A 24,261-nucleotide genomic window follows, 5' to 3' on the forward strand; every position below is an offset into this window, starting at 1 on the left:
GCAGACAAATCCTTACAAATTGAAATCAAGTTAACACGCGTTTTAAAGCAGCCATTATTGACAATGTGTACAACAATGTGACAACATCAGATAGTAGAGTTAAAACTACAGAGGACTAAGAACTCAATCTGTGACTCTCTGGAGCTTTAGAGCATGTTCCAGTTCACTGTTGAGCTGTCTAAGTTTCAACCTGAAGGTTCTGGTTCATTTCATCGCGGCTTTTTCGACCACAGCAAGCAGCAGCACACTACCTGCGCGGCACGTAACAGCAGAAAAGTGCTGGACTTGAGGTTAATATTAAAAGGAAGCTGAGTGAATGATTACGTTGCTCAGTGACATTCGAATAAATTACCATTTCCAAACAAGTTAGTCATGAAATCAAAATCAGTTATCAGAGGCTTATTTTCCATGATGTGTTGCTACGCCTCAGACACTGTGGATCCACACACATTTTTACACAAAACAAGACAATGAGGTTCTGGTTTTAATGCAAAGCACTTAACCTTTACTTGAAAGAAGGTAATATACATCCTGGAATTACAGATAATAAAGATACATTATGAGCAAAATCATTTCACAATGAATATCATCTTTCCTTTGCATCAACCAAGAGAGGAGTGTGACATTATCTACAGTTTGTGTTAGGAAGAAGACAGTGAAAAGCACACCTAATTCTGTCAGCATCTTTACTGTATGGTACACTGTAAAAAATGTCATCTATATGCAGTAGTCCACATTGTTAACTTTAATAACAAAAAAGAGAAGAAAAAAAATAACAATTTGAAAAAAAAAAACACAAGTTTCATGGTTGTCTTTCAACTAAGAAGTTCAACTGCAATGCATACATTATAAATAAATGTAAGGGGAAGAAAAAGGTTCATAAAGGTACTACAAGCAATATTCCACAATTCCAGCATCGCTGAAACAACGAGTGGCCTTAAATCCAAACCCTACATGTTGGGGTGCGGCCACGGCTTTCACACACCTTTAAGATACTGTAGATAATTCATGCTTAACACTTGTGGATAAATCAAGTTAAAATTGCCCTTAAAATTTGTTCTGTCAAACAATAAGTTGCCTAGCATCTTTTCCTGTGAGGTGAGAAACACTTTCTGTAAAGGAGTGAGAACTCGGCATGAGAAAAAAAACACAAGGCTGAATAGTTAAGTTTCCTTTTCAACTCCAAGCCATTTATTACTGAAAAAAAAAGCTCTTTCTTAGCTAAGCTAGGGGAGGTCACCGGTATTAATCACAGAAATCTTCAACTCTAAAAGTAAATCATTTGTGTTCTCTTGCTCACTTCTGACATCTTGAGCCAAATACTCTTCTCCTTTTTCTCCCTATGTGTTACTAATTTCTCACGTTGGGGGGGGAGCTCCAACTGTACACACTATGAACAAATCTGTCTTTAATAAAAGGAAAAGACACTACAATAGTTGACAACTCAAAAATTATTATTGTGATGATGCGGTTTGGTAATTGTTTAAATCTACAGCGACTTGAGGGGGAGGGGGGGTTCAAACGGAGTACATGTTCTTGGTGGTGGATCCACTCTTGCTGGATGTGTCGTCATGTGACTGGTAGCCGATCATGGCTTTGGTGGGGATGTTCAGGCGCTCTTTATAATTTTGCCTGTGGAAAGACAAGATGTTCAGTGTTATGTGAGGACTGAAACCAACTCAGTGTCACCATCTAGTGGTCGGCTACAGACAATACATCTATGAATCTTTCACTTGGCACCATTTCCTACCCACAAGGTGACTTTTTCAACTTACCCTATCGTCATAATGGCGTCCCTGTTTTGGCAGTTGCTTGTCCAGATGGCTATTTTGTCACCTTTGGGTCTGACGTTGACCACGGCTCCACACACATCTTCGCTTGCCTCATCGAACGACTCACCCACTAAACACAAGAGCTGCAAAATACACAAAATATCACACTGTATGAGTCGCATTGTTCCTTTTATTATGAATCACAACATAAAGAAGATAGAGGCTCGGCTAGAGCCAAGTTTTCACCTGAAGCACCATGAACTTTTGGTCCTAAGGCCTACTTTGTAAGGAACTAAAACACTGCTTCAGCTCCTTGTTGTCTGGGTTTCCACCACAATTAAGAAGGCCCATGAAGATTAGACAAATGTAGGATCTATCACTCCATAACAACCATGGTCAATCTGTTGAGATGCATTTTTCAGGGTTTCCTCAACCCATCTATCATCAAATTTTAGACCTTGAAAATACTACATTTGATTTAAATCATTTTCAAGGTTTTTTTTGTAACTCCAAGCAGATGTGTTGAAGCACAGTGAAAATAAATAAATAAAAAAACGTGATTGCATCTGGCAGCAGGAATAAAATGCTGCAAATATTCCACAAGTGAGAAAGATGCAACTTACCATAATGTCCCCACTATGTAATTTAGACCCTGATCACTATAATCTACACGCACTGGGATCGTTACATTACTGGCCCTTTTCAAACCGCTATCTTACCGTCTCCATCCAGAAGCGGTCAAGGTCGTTGTGTCTCTGTTGTTTATTGAGAGTCATCAGCCATCGACCCCCCAGCTTGTTCCTGTCGTCCTCCCACATCGGCTTGATCCCATCCTGACACCAAGTGAAATAAAAAACATTATTAAAAACAAGCTCAAAGCTTTAAACAATGGTGTCTCGACACTGTAGAACTACTACCAAATGTCAAATGTTTAACTGATGCTTAAATTATTCAAAATGTACATGCTGCAACATCCTAATGGATGACAAGGAAAACAACTGTATTCTATCAATAAAAATAAAATATTATAATGAAAAAACATGCCTTACCTTAAATAAACAATAATCACAGCCAAAGCCAAGTTTGCTTGGTTGCTGTATGTGGTTGTATAATCTGTAAGAAACAAACAAGTGTTGACATCAACAAAACAAGCTTCATCTGCCACAGTTCAGATTAATGGTAGTAAAGAATTCTACATTAATTCAACACTGATAAGAACCTTTATACTGAACCCATTTTGCACAAGCACCTTGATCTGTGCATGCTGTTGTCTCACATGACAAATGTGCCAGTCGCTTTTCTGTCAAACTGTTTTTCTTACAACATAATCCGTCATATGCAGAAATGACTACATATATGACGGATGTAGCTCAGGAGGTAGAGCGGGTTGTCTAGTAATCATAAGGCGGCTGGTTCGAGTCCCGGCTCCCTCTAGCTCCAAATGGCCTTGATTATGATGCTGAACCTCAAACTGCACCTGATGAACAGCTGGCACCTTGGATGGCAGCTTCTGTCATCAGTGTATCTAAGTTACTTTGGACAAGAGCGTCTCCTAAATGCCCTAAAATGTAAAATGTATTGCATAAAATGAGTAATGTGGAGACAGAGGGAATTATAAGCATAAAGAAAAAGTTGCTGACCTGCTGCACACCAACAGCAATCTATCAATCAATATTTGCCAGTCAACTAAGAGCATATGAGATGACGATCACCTACAGTCGATCTTTATCTGATGTGTCGCAACAATTTTGCACAGCTGCATTCACAAGCCTGTGGCTGCAATCAGATTGCTAGGCATGTATAACGTGCTAAAAAGGCTTTTGATGCATTTACCTTTCGAAAAAAAACGTTTTAAAGTGAAAGACGTTATATTAATGGTCGGCTCATAAATTTGTATGATCATCTTTGTCATTCTTTAAACAATGTGTAATGAAGAGCTGAATGACTTTAAAAAATGTCCTGATATGAAGATCCGACACAAAAGGCGGAATAATATCAATCAAGACAAGTAACAAAAACCTAGAACTTCACAACTGGTACATCCCTCAATCATTTGCATAAGAAGTGTTTCACACGAATCACCACGTGAGGGGGAAAAAATATCTTATCTAAATACCATTCTTTGTCATTATCTGCATAGCTCTACTTAAACTCCTTATACGGTCACACATCATAATTACATTGCAGGATTAACTGAGAACACTTACGCCCAAAAGTCCTCCACTGTGTCAAACTTGGAAATGAGACGCAGGTTCTCTGTCCAGCTTTTGCTCTTGTCATTTTTGAAATACCACAGGGCCCATCTGAGAGAGAGAAAGAGAGAGAGAGAGAGAGTAGAAAAGACAATAAATAAATCACTCTATTCATAGGACTGTGGAGACAAGACTTCCGTAGACTGACAAAGGCTTACAATTATTTTTCAAAAGAAACTGGCAAAAATATTTCCGATAAGTCTCGGTAGAATGAGGAAATGTCTATAAAGCCATTCGCTGTAAGTGCTATTGTATGAAACACAAAGTATCCTTAAGCCCCAGTCTTAATAACACAGATATGCACCCTATTTCACAATAGAACACCACAGCTTGCTACAAAGGCATGCATATCAATGCAAAGTACAGAGAACGCCAGCCATCATCAGCACTACAAACACAGCCTTTGTTAATGATGGGTGCTGTTATTCTTCCATCTGTTCCCAGGAGGGTGAGCAGGGGAGGGCTGAGGGCAGCGAGAGGACGTCGGCTGAACCCTGTGCCCCCCACTACAACAGTAACCAACCAACAAACCCCACCCATATGCCATAAACATAGGTGTGTAAACACACTAAACAAAGCACGAGAGGATGAGACTGTACTCGCACCATGTGGAAATTCCACCGACATTATTACACAACAGTGGTGGAGTGATGGCGCACGGGCGTGTCAGCTGAGGGCACAGCTTGTTTACAGCAGACAGTAGGTCAAGTCGATGATGGATTTATCAAGGGCCCTGCTCTTTTTAAGTCACGAAATTCTGTCTGATATGACATGGACCAGGTCATTAAGACTTGAAATAGTCCAGTTAACCTGTTTCCTCAGGCGTGGGTGATGGAGTATTGCCAAACACAGGTGTAGCTATCCTGGCTAAGTGCAGGTTTGGAAACACAGGAAACACTAATGAGACTTCAGAAGGATTCCAAGAGCGAACAAGCGGTCAGTGGATGTTTGTAGTGGCTGCAGCGTTTAATGAATGTGGTATGAGGACTATTTCTTATGTCTAAAAAAAAAAAAATGAGGCACTTAGTGGAATTTCAATATCTTGATCCATAGCCTTTTAACTATCATCATTATGTTTAAAATATATCCCTATATTGTGTGTGTGTTTTATCTGTCTGTCTGTCAATAAAGATAACATCAGCAGTCCTATTGGACAAGACTGTACAAGGAAAGGGGGTATATTTAGACCTATAGGATATGACTACGCAGGGATGGAGGGAGGGTTTCACTTAAGTGAACTGTGTGCTGTAATGATAATATCAGCTGGACTCAGTGTTGGTACAGTGTTGTCCTTATAATCATCATAATCAAAAAACCTGTATGTGTCTATATCTGCCAATAAATAACAATAATTTGAAGTAATTATTTGGCTGATTGTATTGTCTTCTTAAAGACCAACTTCTACAGCGATTTTATTGATCATAATATTCATGTCTGGAAATAACATCAGGAGAGCAGCTGTGTAAAGGACACTGGAGTTTTGACATTTTAAGCTTTTTCTAGCCTGTACACTAACACAGGTTTTCCACAGGTTTTCAGAAACTGAATTTGTTTCATCACCCTTTCGGCAGCTGTCGTTTCCCTTTATTTCAGTACCATATGAAAATCATGTTGCATGACTTGAAACTCGAGGTGATCATCGTGCCTGCTTCTGTTACAGTTAGGTAACAGAGATATGCAGCCTGTTCTAATCCATCAGTACCTCACCTTCACCAAAGTCTTGACAGAAATAAAGGCAGGCTTGATATTAATACCATTGCATTGCCTGTGTCAAGAAAGTTTCAAGTCTCTGCGGGTTCATTATGACATATTATTAACATCACACCAGGCAACTGAATAAATCTACATTTGTATTGGCTCAGATCATTGAAATGCTTCTCATTCAATGCTTAATCTTATTCTATCTAACTAATTCTGCGGCAGAGTAGAATTTACTGCCGAGTATGTATATTGTATGGATGTTACAATATCAGCTCAGCTGACAGTTTATTGGGTACAACTAGCTAAACCTGTGTGTCTAACCAAGTTCAGATTAGATTACTTAGTCCTACAGTTACTGAATACAAATCATATGGGATTTTTTGCAATTCTTAACATTATCCATTAGATTAAAACATAACTTTTGGGTTACTTTAAAATCATATATAAAAATCTTGCACCTTATACAACAAATGAATGCTGACTCGTAGTCTTTTCTTTAACATTTCAAAACGTTTTTAATGCAAATAAAATGCATTTTGCATGTTCGGTCAAATCAAACTACACTTACAAAATTACTACTAGTACAATCTACAGGTATACTGGGTGTATTCTACAATTGAGCCTAACCAATATATCTGTGAGGCGATGCTGCACTTTCACAGATATATATTGTTGATGTATATGGTGACTGATCCTAGGCAATATGAAAATATTTCAAAAAAATATTCTTGGGGGTGTTTCATAATTATTAAATTCTCTATGAAGTTTACTCTGTCAGTGGTTTGATGTCATTCTGGACAACAATGTTTTTGCTCAAATGTAACACACCCTGCCTCCATTGTAAATGATGCAGTCAAAATATAAAATATTAGCCTTTACAGTGCAATTATCTCATTACATAATTATCTCATTACACCTCATTTTACACCTATTGGTTATTTCTGTAATGTGATTATCTAATCTAATGACATGTTATGAGTTACTAACCAACCCTGATGAGGAACATAATGTTCTGTTTTTGTCTAAACCGTTTCAATGAGAATGCTGATTCAACTGTATGAGCATTTTGGAGGATGTCGTCTGTTGTACTGGAGAACTGTATGGCATCATACACACAAGTGTTTCTGCTCGACGCCATTAATACACTGACAACTCAACGTATGTTTGAAAATATTTCACAACACCCCAGTGTTACAAAATTCCAATTAATTCAACAAGCCATGACTTCCTTTAACAGCGGTGAGGCAAGACAGAAGCACCAACACCGTGGCCTTTACATGCCATGTCAGTCATCCGTGGCGTTACAGTGGCAGCATCACAATCAGTATTTTAAACCTAATTTTTTTTTTAATCAAATCTGAGCACCAGAAAGGCAGGATACTGTGGACAACCTTGAGCCCTGAGGCTGGGCTGGACAAGCAGAATGGCCTAGAAGTGAGTTACTAAGTGAACTATTCAGCGTTTCCTAAACCGACTGTACAATGCTCCTGAATAGGTCGTCACCACCACAGAACTGTGATAACAGTGCTAAAGGAACAATAGTGAACAATAACTGCAACAGTGGCGTGCAGAGTAGGAAGCAGAAAACTTTATCTGCTGCTACCAGTTTACATCTAACAATTTAATAACGTTTACCTGTAAATTATTTACATCATATTTTTGACTATGTTCTCTGAAAGGGCACGCTTCAACAAGAGCACAAATGTCCACCAGTTTTCACCAAACTGATTTGAACCTTAATATGGTTCTACAAATCATTTCACTGAAGTAAACAAAAAAGAACACAGATTATTAGGAAATTCACACCCTCAAAGCCACTTTAGAGAAGCAATTTGACTATGTTCTCTCCTCAGGAAGTATGACACTTATCTGTACCCTCATGCAAACAGTGTAAGGAGTAAGTCTAAGTGCTTGATGTTAAAATTCCACGGTGGTAGCATAATTTCAAGGACGGTAAATTTCATGATCTTTGGGTCGAGCAAAAAAATTCAAAGCGACGACCTTCCCCATGTGAGAGAAAGATGAAACATGCTATTCAGTGTAAAAAGCATGTATGCAACCTCTTTTTATTGAATGGTCAGATGTGAAGTAAAGCTATTAACACTGACTGTTGATTTTATTCTGAAGGGGTTACTATATTAAACTTCAGTGACAAATCCTTTCATTTGTTACAGAACACAGACTATTTTCAACTGAGGGGCCCTCATCAATTATTGTCTTCTAATGATTTGCCTCAGTTATTTCTGTCATATTTGGACTGTGTCTAGTATATTCTTACACCCTTGTAGCAGCAGTAGAGCAATATTTCCAAAGGAGATGGATGATGGCATTTGTTGCAAAATGCTATCAAATCTTGGTAAATGCTGTGAATGTTTTGCTTGTTATAAATGCCATTTACTTGTCAAATTCAATATCTAAACTGGTGTCATCTGTACCTGCAATAAAGCCAGAATACCGCAGTGTGTGTAAGCAGGCGCACATTTCCAATTTCCAAATGCAGCAGCTGTTTTATTCTCACCTGTTTTGCAAGGGGTGCTTGATATACTGCTCAGGATTTGCAACGACTTGGCTGTCGGTCGGTTGATCTTCAGTTTCAGCTGCTTTCTGCAGAGAGAGAGAGATGCACAACCACATGTTACTTACCATCTCTGCGTGCAAAATGCAAAAGATCTCATTCTCAGTATCTACACCGGCTGGATCCCCATCTGTCCATTGATCGCCATCACGCAAGAGGTTTGCACAGCTATGAGGCAGGAGACATATTTGTATTTCACCATCCTGTGGTATGAGACCGAGTCTGGTCACAGCTGTGACACAAAGCAGTTTAAATGAGGCCAACCTCTGACCTTAAAACCTTCATTACAAGAAAGAGAGAATTTGGTGACAGGGGTCCAGCAATTTAAAATGCACTGTAGCTAAAATTACCCATCTGATAGGCCGATATATTCATATTTCAGTTATTAGTTGTTTTTTTTAAAAAAGGATCATTGCTATAACACACAGTACCAAATAACGCATGAAAAACCAACAAACATATAAGCTGTCACATTATGAAAATGTTAGTAACGTTAGCTATTTTATTTAGCAGGCTAATAACTTAAATATTAGACAGTAGCATCCAGCTCTACAACATCAACATTATAAACTGTTTTTTTCGCGACAGCTAACAGGAAACAGCTAGCATTGGGTTGGTCAAATCACATCCAAGACAGACTGACTGGTAAAATACGAGCTAACGTTACAGCTGTGTGAGTTAACATCGCTAGCATTAGTTTTAGCAGACGTGCGAGGCTAGCTTACGAGCTAGATACACACGTGTCCGGATTGTCCCAAAAATAACCAATAATATCGCACTGTGAGGATTTAAATGTATCGATAGTTGATTTAAAATCACCAAAAGGTGCCGACTCGAATATCAAGGCAGATTAAAACAATTCACGGATTGGAGTTTGAATGAACGACGTCCAGCCAGTGAGTCCCTCCCTGCCAACAAAGTCAGGCACTGCCTTATCCATCACATTGCTGTGCATGCTAACGCTAACTGTGATCCACGCTGAACTGACACATCTGCCAGCTCAAACACATCCATTCCCCCAAAATAACGGATGTCGTTTCAAGCAAGCGAGACTGCGCAATAAAGTCGGCAGATAAAGTGAAGATGTGGCGATTATTTCCGAGCGCATTAGTCGAATTTTTCGGCTATCTCTTGTCTCTCTTACCGGCTCCGATGTCGCCATCTTGACAGTAGAAATGTTCTGCCCGTTCAGCGCTTCTGCGTCACACTCCAACCACTCGCACTCCTACGGAAGCCGCCTAGGTCCCGTTTAGAGGTGGGTGATTTCAAAGCAAAGGGGTATTTTTGATGTTCGTGATGCTTTATAGCGCTGTGTCTGATTCAAGCGACCAGAAACAATAGTCTACTAGTGTTTCTACAGGTATTATTCAAAATATTTTTTTTTTTTATCAGAGGGCCAGAGTCACAGGAGCCCGAGTACTGGAAATTAAATTAATCACACAACACATCATGGATTCCCGATTCTTCTCTGATAATATTAGTTCTGGGCCTGTTCAAATCCAGTACCTACTTTACTAAATTAAAATATTCCTAACTTAACATACAGTCAGTCCAGTTTCTATGGATTTAGGCACCATACTGTGTGTAACTGAGCATCCTTACTGCACGTATCAATGACGGTGATTAGATCAAGGTATTGTTTGATATGGATAAAATCCTCCCTCATGACAAAGTGAATTTAATTGCACATTTTTTCCATGATATGATGAATTGTCTTGATATTAAATTGTGAAGTGGAATATACAATTTGTGAACTTGATTTGTGAATCAAGGCATTTCATCATGCTGACGCACAAATCCAACATAAATCCAATATACTATAGGTATTAAAGGCAGATATCACAGTCCACTTACATGATTCAAACTATAATCCCTTGGATGACAGCTTCCCTTATGGGATGACTTTGTGTCAGAAAAAACAGACAAATACTAGGCCTACACCTTTTCCGTGTTACCTATATTATAAAAACAGAAACCTGTGAGCCTCCAGCGATCCGTCTACCAGTTTTTATTTATAATGGAATGACTTGTTGATTCTTGTGGTGACTGGATTCTCTTTTTACCCCTACCTTAGGATGCAGAGATATCAGTAGACCAACACTCTTGTGGTTGGCAGTGATTCACAGTGGTGGAATGTAACAAAATACATATACTCAAAGACTGTGCGCAAGTACAGTTAAGAGAAACATGCACTTTACTTGAGTGTTTCTCATTTATGTAACACTCAACTACATTTCAGAGGGAAATATAATACTTTTTACTCCACTACGTTTATTGTTCAGAGGATATTTACATTGTTTTTATCTTGATGCACAAGATAGTAATTTGAGCACACAAACGATTAACTTGTGTGCATGAGATTGAAAAAATATGAACTTCCTGCACCTTTGGCGCTCAGTAAATGAACACTCTGAGAGGGGCTATTTAGCATAATGAGTGCTGTTAGTGTGCTGGTAATACTTATGTAGTGTACTTTTACCCAAGTAGAATTTTGATTGCAAGTCTTGTAACACAGTAATTTTACAGTGTGGCACTGTTTTTTTTTTTGTTTTTTTAATATTTTAGTTAAAATTTAAAACTTTATTAAGACCGAAATATGTTTTTCACCACTGGTGCTTAAATAACCAGGCCATAAAGGACTTAACAACACTCACACTACTATCTCACCTGAGCAGGATTAAAGGACCTTAGACTAGTGTCAACATGTTCTCATGTTCCTCATGTTTTTGCACGGTGTTCAGTCCACCTGCATGGAGGTCCAAATGTTAATTCAGTGGCTGTGCCCTCACAGTGTTTGCTTCCTACACTCTTGATGACCATTGCTGCTACTAGTTGGACTCATCCCTCACTGTGACACTTGAGGTGCAGATGCTCCTTTCCAAATAGCTCAGTATCGTGAATTTGACCTTGACGGATTTGATTAAGGGATGAAAATGGGAACTGTGACAGCTTTGTTAGACAGCGTTTGTAGCAATATCCAAGTTTCCAGCAAGCTTGATTTGGTTTGTAATCTCACAATCAATGAGTCAATCCCTGGAAAGGACACCAAAGCATTTGCGTATAAGGAGCACTGTGTTTGTTTGGGTAAAGCAGCCATGTTGGAGGAAAGCCCGAGCTGTCGGTCTTGACAGACAGAAGAGGCTGATTGCAGCCTGGTTGAAAGTAAAAAAAATCAAGACTGGTATGAAAGTATAAAGCCCTTTGTGTAATGACTGCAGGAGCTCAATTACTGACTTCTTACTCTAACCAGGCACATGGTCACATGTTGCCTGCTGTGTGAGCAAAATCAACATGCTTGCTGCAATTAGGTTGAAAGGGTGTCAAAAGCCACAAGGATGCATCAATGTATCCAGCACTTCTAATACCCAAAACTATGAAAATCATTTTTTTTGTGATGTTTCACGGATGATTCTTGATTTTCTGAATCACAAAGACTTATTTGTTTCTCCAGTGTCAATATCTTCAACCTTACAAGGACTCTGGCTGAGTAGACTTTACAGCTCCAGCTTTATAATAAGTGGGATGAGATATCTGGACTAGAAATAAAAAATAACTCATTGTACAATGAAAATGCATTTCTCTTACTTATTTATCCATTTAAAGAAAAATGCAAAAGGCCTGGGTGCTGCTGCCCTGATACTACTTTTGATTTAATTCAGCATGTTGATTTTAATTTCCGATTCCTTTTTTTCCCCTTCCTTTAAATAGTAATCATGATGAATATTTTTTTTAATTTGACAAAATGTCTGAGGCTCCCTTGTGTTTGTTGAAGTCATTAAGTTAGTCATCTCCCGAGTCAGAAGCAAATGATTTTTTAGCGTTTGTTACAGAAAAAAAAAGACACATCATGTTACCAGTTTTGGAAACAAGTTGTACAAAAACAAGAAGTGAGTCATCCCCAAACGTTAAGAGGACAAAGTCCAGATGACTAAACTGAAATTCCTCAGCGGTGAGTCATAGTCATACAGTATGCTTGTGTGGGAAATTCAGGAGGAAAAAAAGAAAAAAAAGTGTGTTTTGGCTTTGAATAAAAAGTAACACATGAAATCTGTTCTGTTTGGCTTGTTAAAAACAGATCAGCCTATGTCATGTTTATAAAAATAATATGATGCCAGTGTACGACTCATAGCACATGTGTACCCACCACCCACACAACAAATGAGGACAGAGCAAATCGTGATCAGGTCCAAAATATAAATATGACTTTATTTCACAATCCCGAAAGAGATCAGCCATCCATAAAAGGAATGCTAAATTTAGTCTCTTCTCAAGTCTAAACTGGATATACTTTCAGCAACGTACAGTAATTCAGTTTCAAAATAAGCAAGATCATCCATTGTCTAAACACCATTAACAGTACAGTAAAAACAATATGGTTCACATACATATTTACACATTTTCTACTATTAAAAGGTTTTTTTTTTTCTTTTCATATTTTTAAATGCTGGTGCTAGTTGTTAGTTCCTCGTTGATACAAAGACTTTCAATGTGGACTGAGAACGTCCCCACAGTAAATCAAAAGAGAAGTTACAAGTCTAAAATGTCCTTTATAAATCAATCTATTTAAAAACTGTTTACATTCATTTAACTCTGTGTGTGTGTTGTGATTCTGAGAGTTTGGTTCTCTATGGAAGACGTTTGAACCCTAGATCTGCACAATAATTTGCTTTTCTTTTTTTTTCTTTTTTTTTTTTTTACTGATACTCATATTCAATGGTGGGATAGTAATGCATCTCAGTCTGTTGTCAGACAGTTATCATCCAGAGAAATGACGAAACTACCTTAGTACTGAATCACATACCAGATCAGTGTGTGCTGAGTTTCCAAAAAAGCACCATGCCATCACTGTTCAGTATAAAACCATGTTCGGTAACTTGACATCTTTTCCTATTAGCACCAAAAAGAAGTCCAAGTGTGTAAAAATTCAAAATGTTTCTCGCAGGAAACGTGACACCACCAGTGTTAGTGTGATAGCAGTGAAAGGTCTGTGTTGGTTGTGCTGAAACGTCATCAATGAGTTCTTAAAATGAAGAGCTTCTCTTTCATGGGTAGTAGAAAATACAAATCCTGATTCACCAGGAGTTGACGACAACCCCACTATTCAGACACTGTAAAAAAAAAAAAAAAGCTATCTGTAAACAAAGTCTTCACAAGGGTCAAGCACACAAAAATCGTCTTAGGCAATCGTCTGAGTGGGATCTGATGTTTGAGTGGTTTTCCAACAAGAGCGAAGAGGAGGCAGAAGAAGAAATTGTTTGATTAGTCAGCATTGGCTAACACAGTTTTGTACTCAATTCTAACACTCTGTGATTTCTGTGAAAAACAACAGAGATCTCATTAGCACCATTAAATGTACAGTAAGGTTTTCGATTCCTATGATCACACTTGTGCCCTTTGAAAGATTTTTAAATTCCTTTTCCAGGAGGTGAATCCAGGTGCCAATAATGATAAGCACTTCTTTGTTGCAGCATTTCTCGTTTCCTCGTTATGCCAAGCTTTGAATTTCTTTAGATATGTATGCCATTTTCAATCAAATAAATGCAGAAAATACTGTAAAAATAAAACTGGGTTCATGCTAAACTGTCATATATATCTCTATCTGTACATACATATTCAGGCCTATGGTTTGGGACCTTTTTCAAGTTAGGTTTAGGAAAACAAAAACAGAAAAAAAGTGCTTCTTAATATGCCAAACATTATCTGTGAATAAAAGACAAACCATCCAGACGTAGAGAGAAAATAAACAAAAAACAACAAACCAAAGACGTACGCTTCTTTCCTCGCCTGCCAGCAGAAGTCAGAGGCAGCAGAGGGAAAAGCACGATGCTACATGTGACAATATGTAGTAAATATATGCACAATATTAGTCTTGTTTTCTACATGTGACGAGTTTTCTAAAGGAAGGTTACAGTGAGAATGGCACCGATGTAAAAGCCAACGAGATTTATCTTGTGAAAAGAGAACCGCTGGCTGAAAATAAAGAGCATAGTCCTACTGTACATAAAAAACATAAAATCCGAGCCTCAACACATGATGCAGGTTATCATAGAAATCTTGCAGTAAACAGGCTTACACCAGGAATTAAATAGAAATCGTTATGATCAGAATAAATAATCACATCTTTTTTTCGTTCTTAATCATGTATATAAAACCAGTTTAAAAACGTCTTTAAAATGCTTCAAAGCACCATCTCTTTACAAAAAAAAACTACACGGAAACTCACAGTTGAAAAGCCAACAAACTTTGCTCTTCCTCATCGCTTTGAAGGCAGAGATGAGGAAGGACAAAGTGAACAAACGGATATTAGAAAAAAGCACAATGAAAATGACGTAAAAATGAGAGTAGCAGTTTGAAGTTGATTGAGGTAAGGCAGAAGCACAGGGTGTAGGAGTTTTGTGTGTGTGTGTGTGTGTGTGTGTGTGTGTGTGTGTGTGTGTAAAACATGTCGACTAAGTCCAGCGATTGTAAGGGCCTGTCACTTGCGTAAGAGCATAAGGGGACACGGTGATGACGCCGTCCCTCGGCAGAGTCCATGCTTGACGTGTGGGAACATTCATGGCCCTCCTTGCCTCCTGTGCCTCCTCCTCTGCTCCCTCCTGCAGCTCCACGCCTCCAGCTCCATTCTTTCCGTCCTCCATCCGTAATCTCTCAGCCTCCTCCTCCCGCTCGCGCTCCCTCTTGGCCATTTTGGCGTCCCACATAGCCATCCCGTGGCCTGGTTCGTTCAGAGACTTGTGCTGGTAGAAGACCAGGGAGATGCGGGTGGGGTGGCTGCGGTTTGGCCTGAGGATAGGGGTGGTGGCGTGGAGCTCCCGCCGCGCACACTCTATCAGGATGGAGCCGTGTGACGGTGCCACGGCAACTCCGCCTATATTGTGGTCCAGGAAGTTGTGCTCACTGTCTGACCAGACCTCTTCCTGCTTCACTTCTTCTGGTTCGAGCGGGAGAGTTTGTGGAGGGAGAGGGAGAGGTGAAGGCAGATGGAGGCCATGACCCCTGACCTCAGCTGCAACATCTCCGGCAGCCCTGTGGAGTCCATTGAGCCTGCTGAAGAGGCCCTCAGAGGTAGGTCTGGGGGAGAAGGAGGAGGGAGGAGGAGCACTCCCACTGGGGGAGGGTCTGCGCAGAGGAGAGCAGTGCACCTCGTTGGGCTCAGTTTTAAAAGTCCGGGGGTAGTCCCTAAGAGTATTAAGTGGAGGTATACGTTCTGATGTCACACTCTGGTCACCAGATGAAGGAGCATAACCATTCATGGCATCACTTGTTGTCCTATAATTAAGAGCTGAACCATTGTGTTCAAACTGGATGCCGGGCAGGCCGTGGTGGTTGGGGGAGATTACCTCCCCCTGACCCAGAGTGGGGTAGCTGCTGGTGCTCTGGCTGTAAGTGCTGGGTTGAGTCCTGTCTTGTGGGAGCCTTCCAACGCTGGCAGGTCTGGGTGGTAGTCTCTGTGAGCCGTAGTAGCCCTGAGGGTCTGTTTTGGATAAAGAAAACGTAAACACTGACGTAATAGTCGAACAACAATAATACATTTTACAACACATTTCATATTAAAACACATGAATAACATGACCAGAGACTGGGATTTATTACCTTTGTTGGGGGTTTCACTCTTCACTTTCCCAGGGGTGAGAGAAGTCAGCCCGAGCTTTTTCTCCAGTTTCTCAGCCTGAGCCTTTTGGCGAGCCTCTTGCCTTATTTTACGGGCTGATTTTACTGGCTCGGCTAGTAGACGCACCTGATAAATACAAAAAAAATCAACCATTTATATTTGTTTGACATTCACAGGACAGAGAACTGGATAATTAGGCAGTTCTGCGTGCTTGGGAAACAGGCAGAGAGCAGGATCCTCCTATTCTGGTACCTACACCAGCAGTGGCGAACAGGGAAAGCCAACTCTTGCTGCCAGCTTATGGCCTGGCCTCACAGGATGCTTGTTTAGTGTGTTGTGGCTGAGTTGCTGAGCTGCCGCTGCTCACATGTGTTTGTGTTCATATAAGCAGTGTTGCTGCTGCAGCGGGGTTCCTGTCTGCCCTACTTGTTTACATGGAGTTTACCTTTGATAATAATCAATGTTTATGATGGCATGATTTTCCTTTACCCTCGCTGAAAGTGGAGAGAAATAAAAAGCAAGTGCACAGGAAGAAAACTGCCCTTCACCTACTGTGCGTATTATCTTCCTGTCTGTGACATACTCTACAGATACAGACATTAAAACTGTGGTGAACTGCTGTTATGATGTCAATGTAACTATCCCAAGGTTGTTTTCAGGTCTATTTTTGCCAAGAGAGCTGCTGAGTTGGCCAAGTGTGGTGACGACGAGTGGAGAGAAGAGATCACTAACCGCAAAAGGGACAGGAAGTAAGCTGAAATGACAACAATACCTAAAGCAACAAAAGCTGATTTGCTGTTCACTCACCTCTCGCGGAAAGGAGGACAGAACCTGCAGCGCGCCACTTCGGATCTTCGCCCACTGGCCCTCAGCCTTACCGAACTCATCCCTGTCAGAGATCCTGTAGAGTGGCAGAACGTGGAGCTGCTCGTCTTCTGGTATGTTACGCACTGCACGGTTATCTTCCTTTGTTAAAGTGCAAACCTGAAAAGGGACACAGACAAAAGGCAAGCTGGTCAGCCAAACAGTAGGCCATACTTAATCAATACATCAAGGGACTGAACTAAATCCAGTGACCTTTAAAACAGCTTGGGGTTTGCCTTACCACAGTGCTGCCGTTATTCATGTTGTGAGTGTCCTTGTGGGCGTGGGCGCAGAAATCCACACAGGCTGTGACCCCAGAAAAAGGACGTCCCTCCCTCGAGCCCAGCCGGCAGTCACCCCCTGCCTCCTCATTTTCCACCTATGAGAGGTTAACGGACAAGACAGGAGACGAGTTTAAGACAGCAAAGACTCAAATGTTTTCCTGTAAATGTTGTTAGAGAAGCAGGGAGGCTGTTACAGCATCTGGGCGTGTGAACTAAAAAAAAGCCTGTGAGAGTCAGCAGAATCTGTAGGAGGTCAATGATGCAATGTGGTACTTTAACAACAAAGCGAAGAGACTTAAAATCAATTGTATCCAAATCCCATTAACACTTGCCTTATAGCGGCAAGTGTGGCCGCTGTTCGATGTTTCATACCTGGTTTTGGAAGGCCTCAGGAGCCAGTCTTTTGTAGAGCGGTGCAAGATCAGTGGCGAGACTCTGAAGGTGGCTCTCTATCTTCTCCTCCTAAGGGAACACATTTCAGAGCTGGTTTTAAAGAATGTGGTCTGCCTACAGGTGTGCTTGTCATATCCAAAATATGCCACTAGGAGGCAAATGTCTGGCAAAGATTTGATCAGTCTGTCCTTTATTGCAGATAAAATACAGAGATGCAACAGAACTTAGATACAACATTGATTACGTGCTAAATATTCTATATAATCTCCAATCACTACAACAACAGGAACAAACAGGAGAGATTGTAGTAGATGATTTCTTCTAGGATTTGTGGAAGCTGATGACTCCCTCACCTCCTCCCGGTAGTCTCCAAGCAGGCGGAACTTGCGGGGCACTTTGCTGCGAGCAAACTTACAGCCATTGAAGTACATACTCCAGGAGCAGCCGAAGGAAAACGAAGCTCCGCAGGTGTCCGGGTCCAAACCCTGGCATGCACAAGTACGACTGTGGAGATGGAATGGAGAGAGGAAGTTAAAGAAACATATAAAGTTGGGCAGAAGTAGTGTCACTTCAAAGAAAATTAAGAGAAACTCACTCTTCATTGAGGGCACAGCGGCGGCTGGTGGGGGAGCCATATTTAAAGAGGGACCGTGTGAGTTCCTGGTACAGATTGTCCGCCACTGGCCGACGGATTCCCTCCCATGCCAGGATGAGGATCACCAACACGGCATTCTCACAGTGGTGCCCTGGCCTCTGGCGGACCAAGCACAGCAGCTTCTCCTCTTCGCTGCCACGCCGGATCACCTGTTAGATGACACGGAAAGCAAGCAGGTTTTAAAAGATGACCAACAGCAATGTAACGCAGGAAAAGGCAGAAACAAGTATTTTATAACAGTATCAAGAAACTACAAGCCCTACTGGGTGATGTTTGCAACACTGTGATTGACAAAGTCTATATTTAGGGAAGAAGTTGGCAACAATTATGTTTTGGTTGTGGTCACATGGTTGGGGGCAGCTGAGGGTTTGCTGTGGTTGTGGTGAGCATAAGAATCTGGGAGTGACTTCCATCTATGCCTGTAAATAAACTATGGCAGGATCCACCAGAACTCCTCAACAAACTGCAGACATACTGTATTCACTGTATTCAGAGCATTTAGGAAACTACCATGAACACAATCAGCGGCCACGTACCCATTTAGCTATTGGACACCCCTGGGAGCTCTTTCCTTCTTTCCCAGTGTAAACAACAACTTCCACTCTTACTGCATTTCCTTTGGTACCATACCTGTGACGTACACAACACAAGAGAAGAGAAACATGTCACTGACAACACATGTTAGAAAACATTACACTGCTTTCCATACCAGAGAGGGTAATACTTTATATTAAGGGCCTTGCAGTAAGCATCAGCTAATATGTTAGAGGGCCTTTATATGTCCTTATAACAGGCCTATCAAGTATTTTTTTAAAAGGGCCAGTCATTTACATGTTCTGTGTCTGACCTGAAAAGCTAGAAATGAAAATGTGTTAAAACAATTCACTTTGATATTTTTTGAAAATGCTTTATTGGGACTTGAACAAAAACTGTTACCATTATGGGTACAATAGTCTGCAGTTATTGGTTAGTATATACCGATGTAAAGCACAATAGTCCACACCATTAAGTATTGATTAAGTAGTCAAAATGCTTTCATTAAAAAAATGCAGTTGTCTTTGTGAACCTCAGTAACTCAGGATGACTTTTTCCAGTTAAGCATGTCTGTCAGATGGACTGTGACGGACCTCAACTTGTTTTAAACCAGCTGTCATCTTGGTTTACGGGCCCCTCGTCTCCGCCCGAGAGGTTTCCTGTTTCAACACGCTGTGTGTGTGCGTGTTATGTATACATGTGTGTGTAGCCGAGACAGAGGGTGAACGTGTTGAGCTGGCTCAGCAATGCTTCCTTTTAATGAAAGACTCTTTGGCTGTAACCCCACCCCATTCCTCCAAGCCTGTGGTTGACTCGTCGGCTCTAGGCAGTTCAGTTTGGTAGTAAACACACCCACATAGACTCAGTATGTAAACATAGTGGTAGTAGTCACTCTACCTGTTCTCCATCATTTCCCTCACTGCAGCAACAGTAGGTCCTGCCCCAAGGTGAGTATAGTAAGGGCCTTCCTCCTTCTCAATGATTTGGTCTGTGGAGAAAATATCAAGATCTATTACACATCAACTTTACTGAGGGTAGAACTGTCATTCACAGAGCACAGTGGCTTCAAGTAAACATGCATGCTGTTTCTCCATAAGTCAGATTCATTTAAATCAAGTAGACACAATGAAAGTAGCTGGATCTCAGTTCAAGGGCCATCATCTTGGAAGTCCGCATTTCAAGACCAAATACATCATAACAAGGGTCAACAAGGCTCCACAAAGCATCCCAGAGCCTCCTCCAAATATGGCAGAGAAATGCGGCCTCCTTTTGCTTGAATTGGCCCCTGAATTAGGACACAGCTAGTGTGTGTGTGTGTGTATGTGTGTGTGTTTTCATTAAAGAGAGAGGAGCAGAAAGCCAGCGTCAGTTTGAGGTCAAAGAACTGTACAGTGCGTTGTAAGCATATTTCTGAGCAGTATTAGTGACAAATGGAATATAAGTAGCTAACTTATCTTCTGAAAAAGAAAAAGGTGGCATCAACTCACCCACGCATTGACAGGATGGAAGATCAGACAGTTTTTTGGAAGGTGTATTGAGCAAGTTCTTGGTGGGGGTGTCTAGAAAACTCATTGGAGACTCCAGAAAGCTGTTGACGCTGTTCTTGGATGGAGTAGACTCTGCAGAGTGGCCCATATCCCCATCATTAACTGTGGACAGGACTGTGATAGGCCCTGATCTCTCCAGCTTGTAGTAGCCCTGCTGGCTTGGAGGAGGGGACTGTCGAGCCCCTGAGAAGCCATTAGCCAGACCATGGTGCCCGGTGGTGTGGCTGAGAAAGGCGGGATTAGCTGGGCTGGCGCTCAGGTCAGCACCGTGCTGCAGCCCACCACAGGGCTGCGGTACCTGAGATAACAAATGCCTTTCACTCTCTGGGCCTGGTCCTGCAGCGTGACCATTACTACAGGGGCTTTGTTGGTGGAGTGGACCATTTGAAAGGGACCATGGCTGGGTCTCTTGACCGTGAATGTGGTTTATTCTCGTGAGAGTGCTGTAGTTGTGAGTCTGTGGCCCTAAGAGGGCTGTAGTATTGTGTGAATTACTCTGATGGATGAGTTGCCGCCTTTCCTCCTGAGCCTCAGCCAAGTATCTCTTCAGGTCAATTTGAGCCTGAGGCAGGAACAGGTTCCTCTTGTGGTGAAGGCCTGATTTCCCCTGGGGGAGAATCTTCCTGGCTTTGCTCCGGTGCGACGTCTCTCCATTTGGCATGCGTTTTGAGAGGGGGGTCCTGCAGTTGATTCCCTCAGGTAGTCCATCACTTTTCTTCTTCCTGGGTTTGGAGGGGGTGGCTTTTGCTTTTTTAATGAGAGGCTTTTTCTGACTGGGGGGTAGCTGGGAGTTGTAGTTATATTTGATAGCCGACACAGGTGTCCCTTTCGGAGGGTTGTTCTCTGACTGTTGGTTCTGCCGGGCCTGGATGATAAAGGCCAGGTCTGCCAACTGAGCTGCCACCTCCTCCTCGTCTCTGTTTCTCCTCACTTTATCGACAGCCCTATCTCTGTCCTCCCCAAACAGCCGCTCATGATCTTGACTGAACTTCATGTCACTGGGATCTTTATAGGTGCATTCCGACTTGATGACATGAGAGGTAAAGCCCTGCTCTGTCCTCCTGCAGGGTGTGTTATCATTGTCCAAGCGGTCCTGCAGGGACAGCTTTGTGATGACATTCCCTTGTCTGGCCACAGGAGGGCGTATGACTGATGTCTGGTGTAGTGGTGAGCTGATGACCGACACTTTGTTGTAGCGAATAGCTGCTGTGGGTTTGGCTTCATGCGGGGTTGTATTTGTACTGGAGGCAGCAGTAGAAATGGGAAGTTCACACTTACTTCCAGCTTTAATGGACCCTGGGGTGCTTTGAGGTATAGCTGCCAGTTGAGTCAAGGCCTCAATAGCAATTGCCTGATCAAAACTAAGATTTCTCTTCTCTGCCAAAGACTGCACGCTTGGTAGCAAGACACTTGGAGGAGGTTCACTTTTGATAGGCTGGGGAATCCTTTGCAGGTTAACAGGAGTGCTTTTCTGACACAAGTCATTCTTTAAGTCCTCAGGCTCTTTCTTGACGAAGTGCAAATCAGGTGGCTCAGCTTTGATAGAGCAAAGAATGGAAGATCGCGAGCTGAAAAGTTTCTCCTCCAGTCCCTTCCTCTCTGTGACAGAAAGACACACCACGGCCGCCAGTGTGGACAGCGGGTCTTCACACACCTCCTCTTCATCACTCAGCTGCGTGGTGGCTTGCTCAGTGATCCACAGCCATGGCTCCTCAAGTTTGATCTTCTTCAGCGGGACTGACATGTCGTCTGAGGGAGCCTTGGGTCCATTCTCAGGCCGGTCTTTAGGGACTGCAGCGATTATAGTCCTTTGAGGCTCTGATGCAATCGTAGTCCTTTTATAGGCAGACTTCAGATCAGAGTGTGACCCAGTGGTCATATTAGCACCGTTAGGTTTTGTCAGGTTCTCTGCAGAACCATTCTGAAAAGTCACAGAAGAGCATACATGTTGGTGAAGTGCAATGCTGGTCAGCTCCTGCCCCGGCTCTCTTTTAACAAGTGCTGGTCGTCCGGCTTGGTCCAAGGCCAGATTGTGGGTGAGCGAGTAGGTGATGTGGGGAGATTGTGTATGAGGTATGTGGCCTTCCTCCCCCTCATCCTCCTCTGCTGCCGTGTGGGTATCATCCATCTGTGCCTTGCCTTTGCCATTTACCGACCCACTTTCTGGAACCACCTGAGACAGAGAGAGAGAGAGAGAGAGAGAGAGAGAGAGAGAGAGAGAGAGAGAGAGAGAAACAAGGGGAGAGAGGTGACTCAACAAGCTCTGGCAGTGTACAGTGATTCAGCTTGTTCTAAACAGTCACGGCACACAGTACAACAGATTGTTTCCCAGCATGGCATGAGCATCTGCTGCAGCCACGACGAACGCTGTGGAAAATATTATGCCATGTGAAAACAAAGAATCTGCTTTCTATAAATCTTCCTGAAACTGATCTCTAAACAGAGCTAATATGAGAGTTAAACTGTGCGAGCTCACAGCTGAGGCTTCAATCAGGAGTACATTCCTGCCAGAGCTGCTGTGTGTTGAGAGCTGCGGACCCACAGGTAGCTGAGAGCCAACAAGTAAACATTTAGAGTCACGCACAGTTCATGATTGCGTCACTGCCGATGGGTCACTGAGGGCATGTGTGCAACACGCATGTACACGTTGGGTTTGTGCTTGGTTTGTAGATGTGTTGCTGGGCATGCATGCATGTTTATGCAAGCACATGGGATTATTAACAGAGCAGCCCTCCCATGCAAAGCCCTGTGCATTGTTTAGTGAGTGATTAACCCACTAGGGGGTCTTATCCTGCTTGACCCTTCAGCTAAGGTGGATTCTGACTGCCAGCAAAGCTACAGCCATCCAAAGGTCCAAAGTATTGACATATTGACTCCCCCTGAAAGCCCCGCTGAATACACAATAACATAAACTAACTTGAGTGGAGACAATCGGAGCTATATCTCCATCAGCAGGAAAAAAACAACCTGGGATAGAAGTTAAAGCTTTGAGGACGGTATCTTTGCTACTGCAGTGAAACTAACAGGAGCAAACCGATTCTGATGTAATTTTGCATACCCACAATATTTCTGCAACTGAGCAAACGTCTATTTTTCCTCACTGTGTGTGAGCGTGTGATCAACAGAAGTCAAGACGAGCTGCTTCTTATTTTAGGATTTAACCCCCTATCACTTTCACAACTAAAGCCCTCAGCAGTGAAAGACTTATTAAAAATGTTGCAGCGTGACAAAGATAAGAAACAACACCACATCATGTGCCAAGACTCAGCTGACAAAAGCATCTTAAACTCGTTCACAGGAGCTGGAGGATGTGTGTGCATTACTGTGAGCTGTGAGAGTGTGTGTGTGTGTGTGTGTGTGTGTGTAAGAGGCATCCCATTTTCCCTCTTATGAACCAGGGCAACTGCAGGGTAGCTGGAGATCACATCTTTATCACTGTTTACCTGGCATAAACACCCATTAAACTCCATCACTTTACTGTTTTTTCCTTGTGTCTCACGTTCATCATCACAAACATCCTGGAAAAACAGGGAGCTATAGAAAGGAGCAGATTATATACCTCATCAGACTACGTCCAGATGACCTTAAACTTGTTTAGAAGGTCTGAAATGAGCTAGACACTTCATTTATTCCAGAGCTGATGATGGAAGTTGTAAAGGAGTGATGCATCTTGTTTCAACCTCAGCTCTGTACAAAGTTGCACATGTACAGTACCAATCAGACAGCCGGCAGGCCACTGACGACTGAACAGTGTTCGATCATGGCTTGAACAGAGACAGATGGAGAAGACAAGCCAGCGGCCCTAACCTAAACGCCTGTCATAGCATCTTGCCTGACAATGTGAGGGGACATGAGCGTGTTCATCTGCGTGTTGTATTTCCATTCCAGTCAATCAGAGCTGGAGCCAATAAACACTGGTTTCTACTGCAGAGTCATGTGATGCAAGAGTGAACAACGACTGTACCTGTTTACATTTAAGACAAACAGCAGACGTTTGTGGGTGTTTGTGGTTTTTCATCCACACACTGACGGCAGCATAGCTACATGTAAAGCTGTGGCCCTACTGCTGCAA

General features: G+C 42.0%; 2 protein-coding genes across 4 annotated transcripts in view; both read right to left on the bottom strand.

Moving 5' to 3' along the window:
• Positions 1–471: 471 nt before the first annotated feature.
• eif4e1c (eukaryotic translation initiation factor 4E family member 1c) lies at positions 472–9,571 on the bottom strand. Its single transcript, XM_037122623.1, has 7 exons — positions 9,445–9,571; positions 8,244–8,329; positions 3,980–4,075; positions 2,822–2,885; positions 2,492–2,605; positions 1,776–1,915; positions 472–1,632 (listed from the first exon to the last, which is right to left on the bottom strand). Exons 1-7 carry the CDS (start codon positions 9,460–9,462, stop codon positions 1,518–1,520), a joined length of 633 nt encoding a protein of 210 aa, XP_036978518.1. The 5' UTR covers positions 9,463–9,571; the 3' UTR covers positions 472–1,517.
• A 2,909-nt stretch (positions 9,572–12,480) lies between these two features.
• The window catches only part of tet1 (tet methylcytosine dioxygenase 1), a 30,195-nt gene continuing 18,414 nt past the window's right edge, over positions 12,481–24,261 (bottom strand). For 2 of the 3 annotated variants that reach the window (XM_037123304.1, XM_037123306.1), the window contains 10 exons: positions 20,130–22,362; positions 19,540–19,630; positions 18,645–18,738; positions 18,049–18,257; positions 17,807–17,957; positions 17,433–17,522; positions 17,018–17,155; positions 16,720–16,896; positions 15,894–16,038; positions 12,481–15,774 (listed from right to left, as the gene is read on the bottom strand). In XM_037123304.1, the coding sequence (XP_036979199.1) occupies positions 14,750–15,774; positions 15,894–16,038; positions 16,720–16,896; positions 17,018–17,155; positions 17,433–17,522; positions 17,807–17,957; positions 18,049–18,257; positions 18,645–18,738; positions 19,540–19,630; positions 20,130–22,362 (4,353 nt within the window). In that variant the 3' untranslated portion in view covers positions 12,481–14,749. The remainder of the gene's footprint in view (positions 15,775–15,893; positions 16,039–16,719; positions 16,897–17,017; positions 17,156–17,432; positions 17,523–17,806; positions 17,958–18,048; positions 18,258–18,644; positions 18,739–19,539; positions 19,631–20,129; positions 22,363–24,261) is intronic. The other variant, XM_037123305.1, reaches the window with a different exon arrangement.

Source organism: Acanthopagrus latus, chromosome 15 (genome assembly GCF_904848185.1).
Source record: "Acanthopagrus latus isolate v.2019 chromosome 15, fAcaLat1.1, whole genome shotgun sequence".
In the NCBI taxonomy this organism is placed as follows: domain Eukaryota; kingdom Metazoa; phylum Chordata; class Actinopteri; order Spariformes; family Sparidae; genus Acanthopagrus; species Acanthopagrus latus.

Excerpts from the sequence above, each read along its gene's own strand:
- eif4e1c (XM_037122623.1), bottom strand. Across the intron at positions 4,076-8,243 it reads AAGCACCCCTTGCAAAACAG|ATGGGCCCTGTGGTATTTCA; the intron begins GTGAGAATAAAA and ends TCTCTCTCTCAG. Across the intron at positions 2,606-2,821 it reads GTGATTATTGTTTATTTAAG|GATGGGATCAAGCCGATGTG; the intron begins GTAAGGCATGTT and ends ACTTGGTGTCAG.